At 39.4% G+C, this 22445-nt stretch overlaps 1 protein-coding gene across 1 annotated transcript in view; it reads right to left on the minus strand.

Annotated features, from left to right (window-relative positions):
* SLC2A13 (solute carrier family 2 member 13) overlaps positions 1 to 22445 on the minus strand; it is a 352860-nt gene that overhangs the window by 260687 nt on the left and 69728 nt on the right. The window contains exon 3 of the mRNA XM_026502097.4: positions 16309 to 16517. Within this exon, the coding sequence (XP_026357882.1) occupies positions 16309 to 16517 (209 nt within the window). The remainder of the gene's footprint in view (positions 1 to 16308; positions 16518 to 22445) is intronic.

Here is a 22445-nt window from a genome sequence, read left to right on the forward strand (position 1 = left end):
CTGAGCCAAAGGCAGACGCTTAACCGCTGTGCCACCCAGGCACCCCCAATGTACAAGTCTTATACTTCTTTATCATTAAGATCTGACACTTAAGGGTACCTGGGTGGCTCTGTCACTTAAGCAACCGACACTTCTTTTCAGCTCGGGTCATGACCTCACGGTCCTGGGATCAAGCTTCACATCAGGCTCCATGCTCAGCATGGAGTCAACTGCTTGTCTCTCTCCCTCTGCTCCTCCTCTCATGCCTTCTCTTTCACAGAAATATATAAAATCTTTTAAAAAAAAATCTGACACTTAAGAAGGGGCTAACACCTAACCCTTTATTTAAAATATGTCAATAAAACCAAACTTTTTATTTAAAGAATTATCTATAAATTATCCTTTATGAAAAGACACAAATACTAAAAGTCCTAAGATTTTCAGAGCTGGAAAAGTTCCGTTTAACAGTTCCAGAAATATGCATTGAGAAGCCAGCACTAGGAAAGATATATAGAACATAGTGCCTGTCCTGGTAGATTTACAGAGAATGTATACGTGTGTGTGTACATGCATGTATGTGATAGATGACAGGACAAGAGGAATGGACAGGAATTAAAAAAAAGAGAGAGAGAGAGAGAGAGATCCCAACACTGTGCCATTAACACTTACCATCTTTTAATTTATGGTTGGAGAAACCAAAGCCCCAAATCCGTATGTCATATAAATAAGGTAACATGGTTAATTAGTGCATGAGCTGAACAAAGATTTGTATTAAGATTTAAAAGAAAGAGAACACTTCAACCCAATGTGAGTGTTACCCTCTGGTATGACTCCCTAGTTGTTGTCTATCACAGATTTTTATCATTTAGTAGATATTAATATAATATTTTCAAGGGTAGTGCTAAGCTGCTAGAAAAATAATGAAAAACAAGACAGAAATCAGAAAGCCTGTCCTCATGTGGTTTACAGTCTTCACCTTTCCTTTTTGTCAGAGGTAATTCTAATGTTGAAAATACTACTTTTATAAAAGTTGTTCCTAGTTTTGTTGTAAAATACCCCCAATCCTTCTATCTCGTGGAGTCTCTTATAAGAGCAAGTCATGAACACCAAGATCTTCTCAATAATGAGGTTTCTGGCCAGTGGCCCCGGACAGCTTACTATTTCACTTGGCGGGCGGAGCTGCTAGATACTGATTTGCCCTTAGATTAAAACAAAAGGCAACCATAGTTCTGAGTTCCATATCATCCAGGATTCTATTTCCTCCTCTTCTACCACTGGCACATATTTTTACCTGTCAGCACCTGTTTGGAGAACTACCACTCCCCAATTCTCAGTCCACATTGTCTGGAATGGGTATGACTGACGAGCCACCATAAACCCTGGTCACCCGGTCTGGCTCCGGGGTCAGCACATAAAGCAGACAGGCCAGTAAGAGCCTTCTCTGAAATGTCTGTGGAAGCCATCAGGAAAGGAGTACTGTAGTGCCATTAGTGTTCCCAAGTAATAAAATTTAACACAAAACTAGACATCTAATAGCCACTTTTGCTAATATACAGGGAGAGCCAAGCTGAGAATAAAGCCTACATATTCATACACACAGACCAGAAGAAAGCCTATATAACTTACATAAGCTACCCTGTCCCTCATTTTTAACTTCAAGCTTTGAGCTGTGCTTCCAAAATATAATCCCAAAGTGCCCTAATTAATGGTTAGTCTCCTAAAATTAAACTCCTCATTCAAATAACTAGTGAGCTCCTGACACTTAACCTAGGCTCTGGGTATATTAAGATGAATAATGATTTAAATAATATAGACCATCTCCATGACTTGCCCTTCAACCACCTGTTTCAAAACTCGTTTCCTTCTATTTTCCCCTCCTTCACTCCACGCCAGCAGCACTGTCTTCAAACATACCAAGTACAGCCTCACCCCGGGGATCTTCTCCCCGCTGGTCCCCCTCCTGTACCCCTTAAGTGAGACATGTGCATGACCCACTCCCTCACTTCCTCAGGTTTGGTCAGAAGCCTCTTCATCAAAGTGGCCACTCCTTACCTTTCTAAGGTTCCCAGGCACCTAACACTCTCCTTCCCCCATCACTTTACCATTCCCCATCACACTCACCGCTCCTTGGTGTGTTATATATTCCTTTAGTGTCTGTTCTCTCACCACATGTAGATACACGAAGGCAGAGTCTGTGGGAACGGCTATAAAAGTAGCAGTCAGAATGGAGTCTGGCATTTGGTAAGTGCCTGATTTTTGTTAAATGAATAAATTAATGGATGTAATAAAAATTTTGTGGTCAATGGATATACACAAGTTTGTCACTTACCATAGATCGTGTTATAATTTTACCAACTTTCCAAATTTTAAAATACACAGGTAATAGTAAACTAAGTAAAAGAGTCATCATTTCTTCACAGAAGTCAGTAAGAATTTGGACACTATATATCTTTTCATTAACCATATTTTGTGAGATAAGTATTAAATCTATTTGCCTCCTTTTGGAAAATGACTGTAGGTCCTAAACTCACTTCTTTCACGTTTTCAAGGGAGATGGTAGGTTTTGAATAATGAAATGTAGTACACAAACCGTTCTCTCTTTCTTAAAAGCCTTTGGATTGACTAAATACTCTTCGTTGCTTAAAGCCATCATTAAAAGAAATAAAAATATATCACTTGAGAGACAACCATCACTGATACTACTGAAGCCCATGAAAACTGCATTTGTTTTAGAGATTTATTTATTTGAGGGAGAGACAAGACGGAGCAAGTGTGCGTGCACACAAGTGAGCACGAGCAGGGTGAGGGGCAGAGGGAGAGAAAGAATCCTCAAGCAGACTCCCTGCTGAACGTGGAGCCCGCCATGGCGCTCCATCCCACGGCCCTGAGATCATCATCTGAGCCGAGACAAGAGTGGGATGCCCAGCCGACTGAGCCACCCTGAAAACTGCATTCTTAATCAGTACCCTTACTTTGTGTATTTTCAGGGCTATATCAGTATAATAACAGCTAACATTACTGAACACTATATATGATTTAATAAGAATTTTAAGAATACCGATTCCCTATCACTGTGTCTACACAACCCCACTGTTGCCTGCCCTTATCTGTGAGTCATTTTTGTGACCACCCATCCTAGAACAATCCCCTTTATTTCTCCCCAGAATAATTTCAATTTTATTGACAGTAGCTGACAGTGCTTTATTTAGTTAGTGGCTGTCTCTTTTAGCTAGAAGTAAGCTCCTTCTGAATAAAGACCTCATTCATTTTGTTCAGTATGAAGGGCTGTAGAGGATAGTGGTTAAGAGACCATTACTTACATCAAATCCTGGCTCTGCCACTTACCAGCTATGGGATCTGATTAAGAATACTGATTCCCTCTATCACTGTGTCTACACAACCCCACTGCTCTGTGGTCCCCGAGTCTGTTTCTCCATTTGTGAAACGGGGATCCTAATAACATGTACCTCTGTTGCTGTGAGAATTACACTGGTTAGACACACAGTATTTGGCACATAAGAAGTGCCCAACAAATGTCAGCCATTATCCTTGTAAAATCCTATATCCCAGCACCTAGCACAGTGCCTGACATGGGTAAGCAGCCACACACTGCCTCTGGATGGATGAATTATCCTAGACTTATAAACTCCAGTCTGAGTTATTAACTGCCTCTCCCTATTATACTTGATCGTCAATCAATAGTTTGATCAACTTTTATTTGAGAAAAACAAAACTTCTCTGATTTGAGTCAGACAAAGGTTGAGAAATTCTCTTTGGGATTTCATTTTAACATGGCAGGAACCGTAAACAAATGAACTGATAATGGCCAGAAGGGAACATCGTTCTAACCAATTCCAACTACTCAAATGTGGTCTGTTACAGTTCAAGAAAAAGTGTCGAAGCAACAGAACAGCCTGTGTTTCTGTATAAAAAACTACACTATGTGCATGAAACTGTAATAAATTATATTTCAAAGAAAATCTTGAAGCATGGAAATAAAATAGTATTTTTCTTATGCAGAAATTTTAAATTCCATTGAAATACAGGTTTGAGTTCTGACTTTTTGCCACTTACCAAGCAGGGAGACCACGTTTTCTGGGCCTCATTTTTCTCATCTCCCAAACAGTATAATGATAATAGTAACTACATCAGAGGGTTGTTGTAGGATTGAAAGATATAATAATACCATGTAAGGCCTATGCACAAAGTAAATGTAAATACTCCTAAAATGATCATTCTTTTTTATTGATTTCAAACAAACTGCTGACAGATTAAAATTTTTAAAAAGTCATGATTGTTTTTCAAGCCTCTTCTTAAAAACCCAGTAAGACTTTAAATGATATTGTTTTCCCTTTGCTGCCAAAAATGTCACCTGCATAGGTAAGCAGACTCATATTCTAAAGCATACTTTTCAAAAAAACACTACAGAGTTGAATGAACATTCAACAAGACTATTAAGCATGAAATAGAAAAATCTACAGAATTATTACATGAAGGATGCTGAGTGTATTTCAGTGATTCTTATGAAATGAGTAGGAAGACATAATAAGCTATTTCAAAAAGTAAAATCAAAACCTTTTTCACAGAGTATTTTTGAGAAATATGACTTTCCAATGACTTCCTGACGTGGATACATCTAAACATACACCAGCTAGTGAGAACACCACACAGAAAAAACATCAAACTTCACATCTAAGGTTCCGACTACAACTGTAGGGTCGAGGCTGCCATTTGTTGTAAGAGTACCAAAGCCATTGCAGCCACAGCCGGGGACACACGCTTGGATTTCATGAGGCTCACCTTTCATAACGGAAGATTTTACCGCATTTGAGGTGTGCACACCTGCAACATGGGCCTACTCCGAATTATCATCTATTCCCCACAATTATTAACAAAACCTTAATCTACTCATTCTTAAGTGGTATTTCCCAGATTTAGACATTAGCAAGGGTCTGCTTTAAAATTCTAAAATAGTAATAAATCACAAAATATTTTATAGCTTTTATATTTGGAATTTCATTGTACTCATAAATGCTCTACCTCAAAATTTAGTTTTGTTTTTTTTTTTAGAGATTTTATTATTTATTTGACAGAGAGAGAGAACAGACGAGCGCACACACAAGCAGGGGGAGGAGCACAGGGAGAAGAAACAGACTCTGTCCTGAGCAGGACTCAATCCCAGGACCCTGAGATCATGTCCAGAGCCGAAATCAAGAGTCGGACACTTAACTGACTGAGCCACCCAGGCACCCCCAAAATTAAGTATTTTAATTGGGCCCAACATGTTAGAGACCAGGAGAAAATAATAACTGCTGACACACAAATTCCAAATAGTCTTGATAAAATCCACAAACACTATAAACATACCCATCTGCCCTTGGAAAGTGGGTCATTCAGCAATAATCATTTTGCACTGAATTACATCTCCTCCTCACCAACCACTTGGTGGGGGGGAACCCTGGGGTTTCGGGATGACTGAATCCCGCACAAGGAAGCCTTCTCGTGCTGCTGGCACTCCATTTCCTCCCCCACATCTCAGGGATCAAAGGTCAGACATCACCACCTACCCCTCCCATAGGAGTAGAAAAGGCAGTCAGGCAGTCGGAAGAAACATTGAGTACTTAGCCGAGGTAAAGCAGGCACTGTATCTGGTGGTGGGGATGCAAAGATAAGTAACATGGTGTCAGTAGTGGGACAGGAGCGTGAAAATCAAATGCAGAGTGCCAGAGAGCGCACTGCCCAGGTGCTGGGAGCACAGAGAAGGCAGGCACCCCGCCCTGTGCTCTCAGAGATAGGAGAGTTCTGAGGAAGGCTGGAGGGTGGGTCTTGTTTGCCTGCTCTCTGAAACGCCAGGTTTGCTCCCTCTTCTTTGAGCAGTTTCTCATTAATGAACTTTCTACCTACTGCAACGGCCTGAATAAAATCATCTCCCTCCTTGTTCGGTGCATTTTGTCTTCCAGGAAAGGTATCATTTCGCTTTGACTGTAATCCAAAGAAAGGGAGCAACAATTTCTCTTCACATGTGAACAAACACATGTTTTTTTTGGGGGGGGGGGTCCAACAGTTTTGACAGGGCAGCCAGCCACAGTGTGAGATGAGACCCAGCTCTCACCACTGAACCTGGCTTCTACTGCCCCATCAGAGCAAAGGTGATTCCATATATCACGATGGGCCTGAAGGCTGTGGCCCAGCCTTTCAGAAAGACATATGCTCTCAAAAAAGCTCCTGCTTCAATCACCCAGAGGCTTCTCTGCAGCACTCCTTTTTAGGTTCCCTCTGTGACAACACACCATGTGCACACCTACACACATGACAGACACATTTACACAATGCACTTTCTGCACAGAGGGGACACACCCGCTAGTGAATGCCATGTTGAAGAGGCTTGAACGCAGATTTACAAAAAAATATATAAACAGTAACCCAAATCGGTCCTAAGAGGAAAAATTGAAGCAACTGATAAAACAGACACAATGATTAAAGAAGGGGTCGGCGAGCTATAGCCCATAGGCCACATTTAGTTGGCTTGCTATTTTTGTAAATAATAAAACCTAACAGGCAGGAGAAAATAGGCTTTTGTGTTTTACTGGCACAAAGCCACATTTCATTCCTTTACATACTGTCACTGCTTTCAGGCTATAATGGCAGAGCTAAGGAGCTGCACGCCACAAAGCCAACCACTTACTATCTGGCCCTTTCCAGAAAAAGCTTGCCAACTCCTGGAATCAAGCATCAAAATCAATTCCCTTCTACTCAAAAGAGAAAAGCCCCAAACCTATTCTATTAAAAAGCAAAATTAGAATATCCCTATTACTATCTTCTCATTAGTTCTTTCAGATGAAACATTTTACCCACTTTGTAGACTTTGTACTCTTGCACGACACGATAAAATATCAGCACCTACCGGACTAAGCAGGAAAAAACATTTAAAAATTTCTATTTCAGCCTTTTTTTAAAAAAGGTCCTAGAAATAAACAATGAACTGCGTTAAATTCGCTAATGGAGAACAGTATCAAAAGCCCTTCTTAGCACACAGAAAATCCCTAATAAGCTACTAGGTCTCAAATTGAATATTCCCTTTATGAGACCATTTTTACATTTTTCTTTGCAAAGTTCACTGGTTGGATTTAATAGCCAAGCTCAGGAACTGCTGACTCTACCGGCTCCAGAGCTCGAACCCACATCGTCTCCCCACCCTGGGAATCAGGAAGCATGGTCACTTGGGGTGCTTTTCTCCCCCAGAATGATGATGGAGTTTTGGCTCTAGCAAAATGAACTGGAAAGATCAATTTAAATCAGACTATAAAGTAACTTGTAACAAGTTAAGGAACTTGTTTCTGAGAAGGAGAGGGACTGATCTGTGTGTTGGGATGGTAACTCTGGAGGCCCTAGGGTATGCAGACAGAGAGGGAAGATACCAGAAGGAAGGGCAGCGTGGAAGGCACCATGAGGCAGGCAGAGAGGTGAACACCACAGACCTAACCCAGGCAATGACAATGAAAGCGGGGAAGAGGAACCAGTTGCAAACTACACTCTTCTCAAGGTGGAAGCAGCTAAACTAGTCAGTTGACTTTGAACCTTTATCTTCCTGTTGTTTCTATTTCGCAGTTCTTTTGTATTCTTTCCTTTTAGAAAAGGAGAACATTCTTAAGGAAATCTGATAGATTCTCCACTCCCTATGAACAGGGACCATGCCACCCTATGTCTTTTCTCAGCATCTACATCTAAACTGCAGGGCACAGAGGTGGCATGACACGCAGAGTTGGCCGGCCGGAGGGAGGACAGACAGGAGACGCCTCAGAGTGGGGCTCAGATCCTGCCTCTCTCATTTCTTAGCTGTTCAACCTTGCCAGCTGTCCATTTCCTCAGCACAATATGGATCATAATGTGTAATTTTTAGGGTTGTTTTAACAATCAGAGAGACACAGGGACAGAGAGAGAATAGATGTGTGCACACACGCACATTTACAAAAACAGGCATTCAGTAAAGAGAAATCGTTACTAGTATTTTCACACTGGTATCATTCAAATATGAATAATCAATGTTTAGACAACCCTACAAAAGGTCTTTGCTTTTATAGAAAGTTGATTTTGAAAGTCTCTGTCCACACCCACCCTTTAGGAAAGAGCAGTTATTGGATTCAGTTCTCTAAAAAAAAAAAAACTAATTTTGAAGCTTTATTTTATTCTAAAAGATGTGCAATGGGAGTTATTTTCAAGGAAATATCTTAAAGAGTTCAACAGGAGGAAAAAACTATACTGAAAATGTGAGACACTAACACAGCACTTTTATGTTGTTCTAGCTTCATAAATCTAGCAATTTTCTCCTCAATCTATCTTGCCAAGTATACATCTCCGTACTGAAGGTTACTACATTTCAAGCAACACAGACACTGAGAAGTTAACTAAAATGCACATCTACAGCCAGTGTTTGGTAAGGTACTGATTAAAAACACTGCTCAGTGGGTAGACCGGAGGAGTTAGAGGGCCTACGGTAGAGTTGTAAAGGAAGGAGAAAAATAATGTTATTTGATCACTTTATCTCCCAAATACAAAGTGAATTTAAAATATTTGAAAAAAGATAAGAGTGACTCTTGTTTTTGGGGGTTTTTTTTGTTTAAGACTTATTTATGAGAGAGAGAGAGAGAGAGAGAGGGACAGATAGGCTGGAGCAGTGGGAAGGCAGAGGGAGAAGAGAGTGTCTCAAGCAGACTTTCTGGTGAGGGAGGAGCCTAACTCATGGCTCGAACTCACAACCCTGAGTTCAGGGCCTGAACTGAAACCATGAGTTGGACGCTTAAGCCACCGCACCACCCAGGTGCCCCTTCCTTTGGTTTTTGAGAAACATACTAGAAGATCTCTCCTGACATGTGTAAACAGGCATGCTTCTTTAGATAGCACATGACATGGCTATTAATATTCTGATTCTAAAGCCCATCAATGGAATAGTCTCGTTACCACTAAAAAGTCCCAACATATGCCCTCCACTTTGAGATGGAAAAACTGCGTTTTCTTCAGGATCTTCCTCTCACCTGCTCCAAAGATGAGGTAACTGTTAAAGGGTACAGTGATTTGTCTTATCACAAGAAGAAAAAAAAAAAATGCCCAGACTATGGTTTTATTTACAAAGCAGACTAGCACCTGTGCTGAATGATGGATCACTGTTTAGCTGGAAATGAACTGCCCTGAAGCAGCAACTAAGAAACTACATTCTTTTTGAAATATCTACCTAGGTGGGTCTTTCCCTTCTGCTTGACTGTATTAAATACAGAACATTAAAAAACAGGATGAACTTCACAACATGTTGGGGGAGAAAGAAAACTCTGAGGCAGTCAAAATTCCTTCGGCATGGATTCTTTTTAAATGAAATACGGATTTAAGTACGTCTTAGTAAGAAAGCAGAAAGATGAGCCTTCAAGTATTACCTTCCAACTTATAAAACAATCTGGATTTTCAATATAAATCAAGGAAAATGGCTTGAAAGCCTATAGGTAATCTGAAAAACGTTTCCTTCCCCCATAAGTAGGTTGAGTGGAAAAATCTCTGTGCTATTCTTTATCCCACATAAAAGGTGAATCAGTGACATTACAATGTACAATCTAAGAGCTATTCCAATTCTGCGTAAGATTTTTAAATTCCTCTGGGGTTCAGAAAATCGAAGGCAACCCTTATTTAAAACCATGTTGAATTAAGTAGAATTTCTTTTAAATAAGTCATCATACTTAAAAAAATAAGTTTTACTAGAAACTGAACAGAATTGTTTATTGTTTTAATAGTCCAGCTTACAGCTTGTTAACACAAGGATAGAGAATTAAAGCAGCTTTTTACTTGACCTTTTGTTTTAATCTGTTTACCATAGGAGAGATGTATAGTAGCCTCACATCTGGACAATTTTAGCAATTTTACAACCACCTTGAGAATATTAGATCCAGAAATGTTTTCCTTGCCTATATACATAAAACTGGGGGTCATCCTGAGAAACAATCTGTCAATATCTTTTTCAAGTTCATCCAGTAAATAACATACTTGCATTAGTCTGGGTATAGAACGACATGAAGAAAATCTAAGCAAAACTACCAGAAATACTGGGGGAAATGACCACTTCCCTCAAAGTGCAGCAGATGTCTACCGCTATGAGCAACCTACTGCAATGTTATTATGCTGCAATCAGATTTCTAAAGAAATTTTTGGGAGGATTTCTATCAGGATATGATAAATATCTACCCTCTCTGACCTCTCTGCAGAACAGGATTTGTCAAAATGGCCACAGGCAATATCAATTCACAGGAAAAGAAATGACTTATGAGGAGATAAGACTTGATGACCTAACGGCAAGATCACTGCAGGGAAAAAAGAGAGAGATGCAGCTGTCCCTTCCTGTACGACAGACGTGACCCCCAGAGAGCTGGACGTAAATCAAAACAGGTTTTAAACTGAACTCACAGGAGGGTCTTGAATAAACTCCCCTCCCTACAACGGTCTTCCTTTTCACGCTGGAGACTGAACTACCTGACAAAGGCAAAACACAGAGCCACATCTGCCCGGCTGATGAGCTGATAAAATTAAACAACGCAAATCTTGTTGGCATGAATGTTTTTGCGAGATTATACGCTGTGCGTGGGTAACCTGAACACTCTCCCGATAACAGCAACCAGTGGGCCTGAATCTAATTTGTCTGAAGCATCTGATAGTGCCTCTGGGTTGCTACTTCTCACTTATGCAGATTAAGATTTGAGTGACCGAAGGGCAAGGCCAACGTTCTCACTGATAGTCTTCTGTTCAATAAATTTATTTTGGAAGCATCTATGACCTCAGTGATCTAGGTAATATTAATTCTAAAAAAGACTTATATATAATTTTTTTAAAGACAGGATGCACGAAAATGCTATTTTCCTTTACAAAAGAAAAGGGCATATGCATTTTTAAGTTCCCCGGACTGACCCCATGCTATAAACAAACAGACTAGCAGGAGGCAGCTCTCCACGGCCCAGAGATGTGCCCTCAGTTTCTCCCCTGCTTTGCTGCTTTTACTCCATCTGCTGTTGAACGAAGCTGCCCAGACAACTTGTCTCCCAAAACACTGCTTTTTTTTACTTCTCTGGTTTTTCGTATTGGTTCTTCAACAATCTGTGCACGTTTCTCAGGGAGAGAAAGCCTTGTTTACATTTCCTCCCAGGGATCCTGCCTTAACCCCCCAGGGCAGAGCGGAGAAGGGAGTGGCTGCAATGGTGCAGAAATGTGAGACTTTCCCTAATCCCCTGCCTGTAGGGCGTCTGCTTGGACCGGTGGGCAGCAGCCTTTGCTCTCCTTTCACCTCATCCCAGGAATCTATTTCTTGCTCTCTGGTGCAGGATAAGAAATTGAAAACGTCAAGAAAAAAAAAAATTTTTTTTAACTATGTGCGGTGATGCATATTAATGAGACACTGTGGAGATCGTTTTGTAATTCTACACATGCTGAATCATTATGTCGCACACCTGAAACTTACACAATGTTGTATGTCAACTATGTATCAATTAAAAAAAGAAAAATGAAGAAGTCATTAGAGAGGGCTTTCAAATGAGATGGTATAAAGTTTATGAGTACACAAATTTCATTTCTAGATCCTTTCCTCAGATTGCCTTCAGAGGAGTGCTGTCTCTTTTGTTGACCGATTCTCCTTTTCTTGTTGTGAGACAATTGCCGTCATAAACCAAAGCTCCTGACAAAGACTCTCTCTTCTTCTAGATGTCTGGTAAATTAAGAGATGGCCACCTGCTTCTGACAATATGGCAGCTCCAACTTTTCCTACCCCACTTCATGGACCTCATGGATTTGCCCCAGAGAGGAGCTCCAAAGGCTTTAAGTTCACTGAAGGGTGCACGTCCCAGGGACTGTACATGACAGAGTGATGGAACACTGTAAAAGCCAATGAATAAACACTAGATATCTAGGAAACACACTTCCAAAGTTAAGTAAACAGGTATATTATGAAACAAAACACCAACTTTTATTAATTTCTAGGATAAAGCAGAAAAATTCAAATAAATGTTGGGCCTACTGCAGTTGCCTTTTGCTATGGAACCCAGGCCCCAAAAGGCCTGCCTCTCTCCGCGCACCATTGAAGCTAAGTGGAAAAGTCTGAGAATCACTGCCTTATGCAACTACCGAGGGGGCTCTCCAGTTTCTACCTCTGCTGCAGATGAAAATTATGACCCTAGTACACATCCACGAGGCATGAAATAAACTAAGGCAATGATCTGTAAGGAATAAGCAACAAATGATGGAAGTGATCATGTGTATTACTTTGTACTCAAATTTGTTTTGAATTCTAGAAGTGGTAAGTGTGTCCCTACTAAGTCAAAGCACAGGCTTGGCAACCTGACCTAAATAAAGACGAATAGTTAGTTCTGGCTGCAATGCCTTAAAAATCTGGCACATGTACACTTCATAACGATTATCACAACCCACAAGAAAATTAATCTGGTCCACTTAGTGATACATAGGATTTTGTACTTCCTGTTCCCTCTGCTTGGAATACTCATCCCTTCAGTGCTCTCCTCTGCTGATCCTTTCTCAGCCTTTACACTCACCTCCTCCAAGAAGCCTTTCCTCACCACTCCCCTGCAAGCCCTCTATAAATGTCCTCATCTTGTTTGTTCCCTTTAAAGCCATTACTACAATTTGTAGTTATCCAGCAATGTTTATTTTTTATCATCTGTATGTCCTCCCAACAGAAAGGACCAGAACCTTGTCTTATTGATTGCCACATTCCCAATTCTCTTGAGTGTCACTCAATAAATATTTTGGAATGAAAGGCTGCTGCAGAGTATTTAAAAATTAAAAAGCAGACATTTCTCACAGATTTTTTAAACTCTAAAAGAAACCGAGGTTCAGCAACTCTTAGAAAATTTTTTCAGGATTATACACTAGGGGTAGAGCCAGGACTCGTCTTTCATTTCCCTTGTATCCCATGCCAGGGAGCTCTCCAAACCCAGCTGCTGTTACCTCCAATCTCACTTTATTAGTCCTGCAGGAAGTACAAACAGCGTCGAATCCACGTGAAAATCAATTGTTTGCTTCTTTTCCCATCAATTGCCCTTTTATTTTAGCTCACTATAGTGGAGAAATCACATGCTAAGGAGGCTGACATTTGTGCCATGTGCAGAACAGACAGAACACCATTACAATCCAACGCTGTTCCACAGCGTGGCCTGGGAGCCTCACGTCTGCTGCTGCCACGGCCAGAGAGCCACCATATTCACTAGAGAAAATCACAAAGTGTGTCTGAAGCCAGGAGAAGTAAATCCCATATGCACCGATCTCTGACACATCCAAAAAATAATTTAATTAATACATACTTTGGTAAATATGCCTATTTTCCTCAAAGACATCAATCTTAAACTCCAGGGACCAAGATAAAAAATCCTACAAAAAGAGAAGGATCACATAAGCAAGTACCTAACAGTCGCACATTACAAATATGCTGGAAACTCCCAGAGAAGGACATGGGGACTGATGTGGAATCAGACCGATTTACTCAGCTCACCGGCAGGTAGCAGGTAACTAAGCCACCATGTCTGATGATAAAATATTTCTCCCCAGAAGAAACAAGGGTCATGCACAACTTCTTTCTAACCTCCTGAAATATCTTGAGTATTCTGCAGGGGCTGGCCCAAAGTTCCTCCCTCCAGGCAGCTGTGCTCCACTCCCCCGAGTTCCCAGGCTTGAAGCTGGGGCTCAAAATCTACCGTGTCAGGATCCACGGACAGGTGAACCCAGGCTACTCTCTTACCCTGCAACACAATGGCTGACTTGTCTTCTCTGGGCCAGGACATTTTTATTATTTTGAAATTAGCTGTTTCTTCATATATGTCCCTATCACTTCTGAATGTAGAGTGACTGAGGGCCAGGACCCTGTTGTTAAGACAACACTGGTCTCTATTTTCCAGCTAAACTGACAGAGTGTCGCTCTTGGATGTGACAATGCCGAAATAAAATTCACACGTGTGCAGAACAGGTTTTACCTCGATCAAATTTCTCAATCGTAAAAGTAAGGCCCCCAAATTACTTGCTATTTAACACTGGCAAATCTGCCTTGTGAATTCATGCCATAATGCTATTCTGTACTTTGAAAAAAGAACATGAGATTAATTTTTTTTTTTTTTTAAAGATTTTATTTATTTATGTGACAGAGAGACAGCCAGCGAGAGAGAGGGAACACAGCAGGGGGAGTGGGAGAGGAAGAAGCAGGCTCATAGCCGAGGAGCCCGATGTGGGACTCGATCCCGGTACGCCGGGATCACGCCCTGAGCCGAAGGCAGACGCTTTAACGACTGCGCTACCCAGGCGCCCGAACATGAGATTAATTTTAAAACTAAGCAAGGTGATAGTACGCAAATAATATCAATCGAGAAATGAGTAAATTGTAAGTCCTATTAGTTGCAAAGTTTAAGATATTTACCCAAGCATGGGACAAATGTTATTAGGATTCAATGGGTAACACAGTATTTTTTAAAACCCTGTGCCAAATGTGTATATAAAGCAATATTTTATCTTTACCCAAAAAAAGTGCTATTTAACTCCAAAACACTTCTCATAAAAACTAAAGCAGATGCAGATAATTACAATCTTAAGTAACTCAGGTTTCTTTAAAAACTTGGTTCTCCATCCCAAATCATCATGAAACTCAAATAGTGTGCACTGTCAACGGCTGCATGGCTACACCAGTCAGAGACATTTTTAAGTAGTCAAAACGAAGGTACACAGGCAATGCTTTACAGTACAATCAGTGGTATCCCTACCCCTAAATAGGAAGGCTTTTTTTATGAAGTTGTTGTCTTACGCTTTACATAATAAAACCTTATGTTCTAAACAGTATTTAATATAACCTAATAACCTGAAAAGGTTTTCCACTCACACATTATTAGTACATGAGCTTCAAGCGTGCTGATTACTACAAAAACAAGCTCATATTTCATGCAAGCCACAACCAAGAGAAATTCAAACAGGAGCATACATAAAGTTATTTGTCATTTAAATGAACACTTAAAATAGTATTTTTAAATTAACACAATGTTCAACTAAGTAAAGGTGAATTACTTTGTTAAAAGCAAAATTCTCTTTAATACTCACACTAGCATCTTACTCTGGAAATGCTAACAGTGCCAGGCACATGGTACGCGCTCACAAACTTGTTTGTTAGAAATGACCTTGACCTGGATTCAGCTCACAGTTCACTGGGGCTTTGACCTGAGCAAGAAAATAACACCGCGCTACAGTATTGCATATATATAATCGTGAGTAATCAGGTGTGGCTAACACGGTGACCAGCTTCTGCACGGTGTTTATTCTGTTTCAGGAAAGCACAACCTTCAGCTCCACCAAAAAGAATGGCAGGAGAAGGTGAGTGAACACACCTTCCAAGACCTGTGTGACCTACCTCCATATATGAGTGTGGGTGTTTGCATTTTCTCGAGTATAAAAAATAATTTGACTAACACAAGTCAGTATTTCCACTTGGGCTACCAATTAATGCAGGGGCAAAAGGAAGGTTGGGAGAAAATGATACATTTGGGAATTGTGACTCGAGCAGGGTAACGGTTATTGTTGAGAAATGTATTATAATAAAATGTGTGCCTCACATCATGTACGTCCTGCAAATCACTAACCCAAATCAGACCGTCAACACTAGAGATCCTGCCTGAGATTTTGCAAAATCCTACACGATTTCTTCTCTGAAAAGAAATTCATCAACGTAAATGGACTAGAAACTTTTTTTGGTTTTCTGACATGGTGAAATTTTAATGAGACAATTAAACATTTTAATGAAAACAGGGAAACACAAAATGATTCCAAAACTAGGATCTGAAGATACTCTTATTCTTTATAAAAACCGAATGGAAATTAATGTGACACATGTAAACAAGGTATTTAGTTTTACTAACGTGATTTATCTTAACAATTGTTCACACTATGACTTTTTGGTTAATATGGAAGGTCAATATGCACATATTTCTTTATATATAAAATATACCTATACTCAAAAATTACCCCCTACACACAAAATGATGACAACCATGTCAAGTATATCCAATTTGGAAAGAATAAAAGAGACTCTAAAAAAATAAAAATAGTAATTATGTGAAGATAGTGGTTATAATAGGGATGGTTTTTCTTTTATAACATTATATTACTTTTAAAACTGAATTAAAATATATTTATTTTGATTTGGTTATGTACATAAAATTGCTACACCATTTAGAGAGATTAAATAATAGCAAAAGAAACAGTTTCTAAATAAAACCACTATGTAGTTTTAAAATTCGTGTAAGTACAAAATCCACATACCTGAGCCAACCTCCTTTTCCTCTTCTTCAATGTTGTTTTTGATGCTATCATATTCCTCATCAATGGTCTGGTTACCACGCATTTGAGATAAAATTCTACGGGCCTTCTGAGTCTGTCCTTTCTGAATCAGCCATCGAGGGCTTTCAGGTAAAAACAGAAAGCCAAAAAATTGTATAACTGCTGGAATTGCTGCAAGTCCCAACATGTACCTGCAATAAGAAATCCATATATTATTGTAAAATCGGGAGTTATTAGCACAGAGTATGAATAAAAGGTCTGTGTTCCCACATTGGGAACAGTATCTAATATTAAATTAGAATGATTTTCCCTTTGTGTGTGTGTGTGTGAACAGAAAAAAGAATATTTTTATGCTGTAGTGAGAAACTAAAAAAATGAGAAAAATCTGAGTCTTCTCTCTCAAATTACAATAAAAAGGGGCAAAAGTCAAAATACTTATATATATACATTCTGTACCACACACATCATGCAAACACCATCATCACCATCCCTTTCTAATACTAATACATATAATTCTGTATTTTACAACAGAAAATGAGGCTGAGACAAAACTCTGGTAATCTGTTTAAAAACATATATTTTTCATTAAAATAAATGCCCCAAACGATTTATGTTAGTGCTGTGTGAATGATCAGTGATGATTTCATTTTGCTATCAAGCATCACGTTCACCCTCATTAACTAAGAAGCCCGGAGCAGAAAAAAGATAGTTAGAAGCAAATAATCATTATTAAAATGATAGAAATATAGTAAATAAGCATATCATTTTAAATCCATCAGAGAAATAACAAAAACACTAATATGAGTACATCAATATCAAAGCTCTCTCCAAAATTATTCTGACCACTGGAATGATCTCCTAACATCTCTTTGATGTTAGGCCTCCATCTCTCTGAATTGAATTCTGCCTGTTTTTCTATTGATCTGTCAGTGTCTTCGTTGATTTGCAGGAGTTCTTCATATATGCTTGGGAAGAGCCCTTCCCACCTACATAACCTGCAGGTGCTCCCCCGTGCTGTGGCTCACGCCTTCACTCACGCGATTCTACCTGCCGCTAGATTAGATAAACTGCGAGGTCGCTTTCGAATGGAAACTTCTGTGGATCTAGGACGCTTTTATATTTTCTGTTGATCCAAATTCCCTGGGTATGTTCCATGGCAGATTTATGATGGCAGAGCTCGGAAAGCCATCTGTGATTACATTAACAACCATACTCACTGATATTCATAACTCAATTAGAAGCCACTCGACTCAATACACTTTTCAAAGCTATTCCAACTTTTAAACTATGTTAAATCCAAAACAGAGTGAGCAGCCTTGAAGCCTCCAGACATACAACTTGTGAACTAAGTCCAATACTTTTCAAACAAATTCATTTTAATTCCAAAACAGCAGGAAAAAAAAATACAATTGTCACATAGGTGTTAAGACTACCTCTCACTCCAAGATATTTGCAAATAACATACCTGATAAAGGTTTAGTATCCAAAATCTATAAAGAACTTATCAAACTCAACACCTAAAAAGTAATCCAGTTAAGAAATGGGCAGAAGACATGAATAGACATTTTTCCAAAGAAGACATACAGATGGCTAACAGACACATGAAAAGATGCTCCCTACATCACTCATAATCAGGGAACTACAAATCAAAACTATAATGAGATACCACCTAACACCTGTCAGAATAGCTAAAATTAACACAGGAAACGAGATGTTGGTGAGGATGCAGAGAAAGGGGACATCTCTTCCACTCTTCGTGGGAATGCAAACTGGTACAGCCACTGTGGAAAACAGTATGGAGGTTCCTTAAAAAGTTAAAAATAGAACTACCCCACGACCCAGCAAATGCACTACCAGGTATTTACCTAAGGATAAAAATAAATAAATAAATAAAATACTGGCTTAAAGGAACACATGTATCCTGATGTTTATAGCCGCGCTATCAACAATAGCCAAATTATGGAAAAACCAAAATGTCCCACTGACTGATGATGAATGGATTAAGAAGCTGTGGAAAATATATACAATGGAATACTATTCAGCCATAAAAAAGAATGAAATCTCACCATTTGCAATGACACGGATGGAACTAGAGTATATTATGCTAAGCGAAATCAGTCAGAGAAAGACAAATACCATATGATTTCACTCATGTGTGGAATTTAAGAAATGAATCAGATGAACATAATTGTAAAAAAAGAGAGAGGCAAACCATAAAACAAACTCTTAACTGTAGAGAACATACTGAGGGCTGCTGGAAGGGAGGCAGGCAGTGGGGGAGGCAGGCAGGGATGGGCTAAATGGGTGGTGGGTATTTAGGAGGGCACCTGTTGTGATGAGCACTGGGTATTCTATGTAATCATTAAATGCTAGCCCTGAAACTAATATTATACTATATGTTAACTGGAATTTAAATAAAAACTTGAACCAAAACAAAACAAAATAAAAAGAGCATCTCCCTCCAAACAGCAGCGAAAAATACACAGGGAAACAGAAAAAATAAGATTTTTTAAACAAAGTTTTTATGACTAAATGAATCATTTGGCTTACAGTATTAAATCTTATTGAAAGTGTTTACTGCTTTAATCCATGGGCTGTGACAATTATACCAATACTTAATCATTCCTCCCTCTGCTAACCTACAGAACACAGTGTTTTAACCTCCATTTATGTCATTATACCTTGTATTATATTACATACCTGTCTCACTTGATTGTGTATTTAACTTTGTATTTGACAAAGCACCTAATAAAATATCTTGCACACAGTAGGCACTTAATAGTCTAAGAAATGATACAAAAGCAGCTGTACATGTACACTTTCTGCATTAGCTAGACAGACACTAAGCAGACTTCACATTTGCATAGCACTGTGGTTCATGCAGCAATTCTTCCGGGTCATTTAGCTCTGCAAACTTAGTTGCAAGGTAATTCCTTCCAATTAAACCGTTTGTTATTCCAGATATAATCAGACCTTTTCTGAAGATGTCTCATCTGAAAACCAGATGAGAGCTGAGACTGGCTCACACAAATGCATGCTTGTGGCAACTTCCTCTTAAGATGTTAACTGGCACAACCAAATGTGTTACTTTAATGTATGTTTTATTGCTGTAAATGAATGACATTTTTATTCACTTGTGTTTTCTTGAAGAAAAAGGTTATACACAATTGCATTCACAATTACTGCCAATTATGTAAAAGAAAAGTGATAAAAGGCAAATACGAAATATACTGGATTAGGAAATAAACTTTAAAAATCCTAAAAATGGGAGCCTATGTGTCATTTCTCTACATCTTTCATGATCTTTCCTTCTGTTCTCCAAACCCCCTTAGTGATAAATTAAGATTAAAGGGCTGCACGGAGTACTTCAAAGCAGCACTGAAATAATACTGTGCACTTTATTGCTCACTATTTAATCCCAGGACACGGTATTTCTAAAAACTAAAAAAAAAAAAAAAAAAAAAAGGAGAAGAGAAGGGAAAGATAAAAAGAAAATTGCAAACATACATATTAGCTTACGTTTCTAAAGCAAGCTATAGAAGACAGACTACTTCAGCCCTCCAATCCTTTAAAATCCAAGAGTCTAGGTCTGGAATAAACAATTCAATGCCCTAACTCTAAGGCGGGTGGCTCTCAACCGCCAGCCTTTAAGGTTACTGAAGCTCGGTTCCAGAGACTAGGCAAAATCAAACATGATTTTTTTATACATTTACGTCCTAATGCTTCTCTTCTAGAAGTAAAACAAAGCTTATTTTACTATATTTTGATTACCTTACATGATGTAAAGAATTTCCCACCCCAAAATGAGTCTCTCTGGCATAAGGATTATTTTAGGCTGATTATCTTTAAGAAACTACAAACACAGGAAAAGCTCTGAAAACCAAATAAAAGTTACCCTTTTGTAAGAGGCATTTACGTTTACAAGGGAAACGTCCATTTGTAAGGGTGTCTCCCTCCAGGGGGAAGAGGGCGATGACTCAGTCTTCAGAACTCTTATCAAAGAAGGCAAAACTTACATCTGTATCACAACCTTACCCTTATTCACTGAGCTTTTCCTGGTAACCTGTCTTAACTGACTCTCCATCCCCAACATTTTCTTTTGTCTTTAGATGAAGATGTTGATGGCTTTGGCCATTTTGGGGAGTTAGTTTTATGTGGATCTCTCCCACTTATACACGAAGTATACATGTCATTAAACTGTTATCTGTTTGTCTCTTGTTAAGTGATCTCATGTCAATTTAATTCTTAGACCAGGCAGAGGAACTCTGAAGGGTAGAAAACATTTTATTCCTCCCAAACAATGATAAAAGTATTTTGATAATAATAAATTTCTAAGGCTCTGTAGAGATCAAATACATTAAGATGTGAGGTAGCTGTGGTTTATGATGGAAAGAGCATAGGAACAGACCCAGGCATACTAACCACAAAACCCTGGTCAAGTTATTTAATATTTTAATGCACAGGTGACAGCGTCTATTTCATAGGACCGCTGAGAGAATTAAGTGAAACCATACAATTGATACCTAGAATGGAGAAGGCACTCACCAAAAAAAATGTTTTTACCTTCCTGACTTCCTCACCTATCAATTCAATGCAACTTACCTATCTCGGCTGTATCATCCACCCAAAAGTCAGTAGGTAGAACTAACCAATTACTTTCTTGAGGAAAAACTGTTGCTCTGATGATGTGCGGATTGGAGAACAGGAGAAAAACTAAAGAGATTGCTTTGCTGTGTTACTGATGAAAATTTTATCATGAGACTAAAAGAGCAAGAACTCTATAGGCTTAGTTACGGCAGTATGTATTTGGACTCACCTTGAGTCCTCAAAAATCCAAGGAAATCAGGAACCACGTGAGTGACAAAAAATATACTAATAAGAAAGTCTACTGACAAACCAGGGCACGGGGCTTGACCCCAGGACCCTGAGATCATGACCTAAGCCGAAATCAAGAGCCAGGTGCTTAACTGACTGAGCCACCCAGGTGACCCAAGAGTGCCTAGATTTTAATCCTAGTTCCCCCCCCCCCCGAAAGTTTTACCTATGGATATGGGAGATGTCATTATTATAAGTTAAATCAAGGGTTCTAAGCTCTAGCTTCACATTAGAATGGGAGGAGGGAGACTTTTAAACATACCAATGTCCAGGCCCTACCCACCCAGGATTTTGATTAATTGGTCTGGGCTCCAGGCCCAGGAAATTCTGTTTTATTAAAAGCTCCCCAGGTGGTGCTAATGTGCAGTCAGGGCTGAGAACCACTGATCTAAGTGTTTTTAAAAACCCAAGGGGTGAACGTGAACAGGAAGCACCCAAGGTCCATACTATAAGGCAAAAGCTATTTATCTTCTGGGGGCCCACCAAGCTGACAGAAAGGGAAAGCAGGTTGACTAGAACAAAAATGCCAACCTTTCAGGAATTCTAAAATCCTTTAGACTCTTCTGTGGCATCCTCATCATTCACAGAGATATCTTTTTAAACTTTCTCAACTGAAGGTAACAAATGAGCTATTTTCTGGTCCAACTAGCCACATCAGTACCTGCCTACCAGTAAACTAAGGATGGGCCCTCAGATGGTGAGCAATGCTTTCCAATGGTGTGGCTGGTACAGCAATCACCAAAGGAGGCAAGCCCAGCTCTTTCACCTCAGGTTAAGCCTTCGTCCCAGTGCCAAGAACTGAAGCTCTGTGAATCAAATATCCAGCATTCCCAGGAGACAGCCCTTCCCCTGGTGGTACCCCACATACAACCAAATAGGTCCTGCCTTGAATCCATAATTGCCACCATTCTTGTTTTAAAAGAATCATACTGCTCTCACCTACAAAACTGAAGGAAAGTATCCTCTCATAGATGGCCATTTAAGACACAGAACTGTGTAGTTCATAACTGCCCCACTTCTTTGATAACAAAATGGTTATCTGATAAGATGGTCTACTGATAACATGATGAACATATTACTTATTCTCTAGTAGTTCCACAGGGTGATGATTATGTTCCAATACATTAAAAAAACTACTTGAATGTAGCTTAGACATGTACCCACTGAGCAGCAATAGTAAGAGCTAGTACACAGCACTAGTTACTATGTGCCAAGCACTGCTCAAAGGGCTTAAGAAACATTAG

The sequence above is a fragment of the Ursus arctos genome, unplaced genomic scaffold, assembly GCF_023065955.2.
Source record: "Ursus arctos isolate Adak ecotype North America unplaced genomic scaffold, UrsArc2.0 scaffold_26, whole genome shotgun sequence".
Taxonomy (NCBI): Eukaryota; Metazoa; Chordata; class Mammalia; order Carnivora; family Ursidae; genus Ursus; species Ursus arctos.